The sequence below is a fragment of the Apis dorsata genome, unplaced genomic scaffold (genome assembly GCF_000469605.1).
Source record: "Apis dorsata unplaced genomic scaffold, Apis dorsata 1.3 scaffold_326, whole genome shotgun sequence".
Lineage (NCBI taxonomy): Eukaryota > Metazoa > Arthropoda > Insecta > Hymenoptera > Apidae > Apis > Apis dorsata.
Window position 1 is genome coordinate 421,587 of NW_006263594.1, and position 930 is coordinate 422,516.

Below are 930 nucleotides of genomic sequence, written 5' to 3' on the forward strand. Positions count from 1 at the left end.
TTAATCTAGTGAAACATACATGATTTCCTTATATCCACACTACAGGAAATTTACATGAAATATCTTTTTTATCTTTTGTTTTAATATAATCCATTTTATTTAAATATAATTCTAAATTTTATAAATAAATATATATATATTTTAGTTGACAGTATACCATTTGGTGGTGTTGGCAATTCTGGTATGGGATGTTATCATGGAAAATATACTTATGATACCTTTGTACACAAAAAAGGTTGTCTTATTAAATATTTTAATAAACTAGAAGAAGCATTGGCATCGTAAATATTATTTTTTAAAATTATATTTTATATAATTTAATACAAAAGTAAATATGTAAAATAATTTTTATTATAATTTTTTGCAGAGGCCGTTATCCACCATATTCTGATAAAAATTTATCTTTCTTACAAATTCTAATGGCAAAACGGCCTGACATACCTGGAATTAAATATTTTCCATATCTTTTAGCATTTGGTTTGGGAATTCTTGCCACATACAGTGTTTTAATTATATTAAAGGTATATAAATTTAGGCATAAAGGTATATAAATTAATGCATTTATTAATTTGTAATAATTTCATAATCTACTGCACAAAATTATTGCACACACAATATATGCAGATATTTATATTTATAGAATTGAATTTTATAAGTATAAAATATAATTTGAATTAAATTGAAAATTATAATAAAGATATAATTTAATTTTATTTATTTAATGATTTATTTTTAAAAATATATAAATCTAAAAAAATTTGAATTTAAAAATCATATTTCATTATGTACAAAATAATTTAATAGATCAAAAATTGAAATTTTATGTAATAGGATGCATATTTGAGAAATGTTATCATTCGTGATCTTACTATAATAAAGTCAATAAAGATAAAAAAATTGCATATATATATATATATATATATATATTAT

At 19.4% G+C, this 930-nt stretch overlaps 1 protein-coding gene across 8 annotated transcripts in view; it reads left to right on the forward strand.

The window, feature by feature from the left end:
• Positions 1 to 930, forward strand: part of LOC102674173 (aldehyde dehydrogenase family 3 member B1) — a 13,079-nt gene that overhangs the window by 11,066 nt on the left and 1,083 nt on the right. For 4 of the 8 annotated variants that reach the window (XM_031511495.1, XM_031511497.1, XM_031511502.1 and 1 more), the window contains 2 exons: positions 146 to 281; positions 368 to 694. In XM_031511495.1, coding sequence (XP_031367355.1) covers positions 146 to 281; positions 368 to 551 — 320 coding nt within the window. In that variant the 3' untranslated portion in view covers positions 552 to 694. Of the gene's footprint in view, positions 1 to 145; positions 282 to 367; positions 695 to 930 lie in introns of those variants that run through there. The other 4 variants (XM_031511498.1, XM_031511499.1, XM_031511500.1 and 1 more) reach the window with 3 other exon arrangements.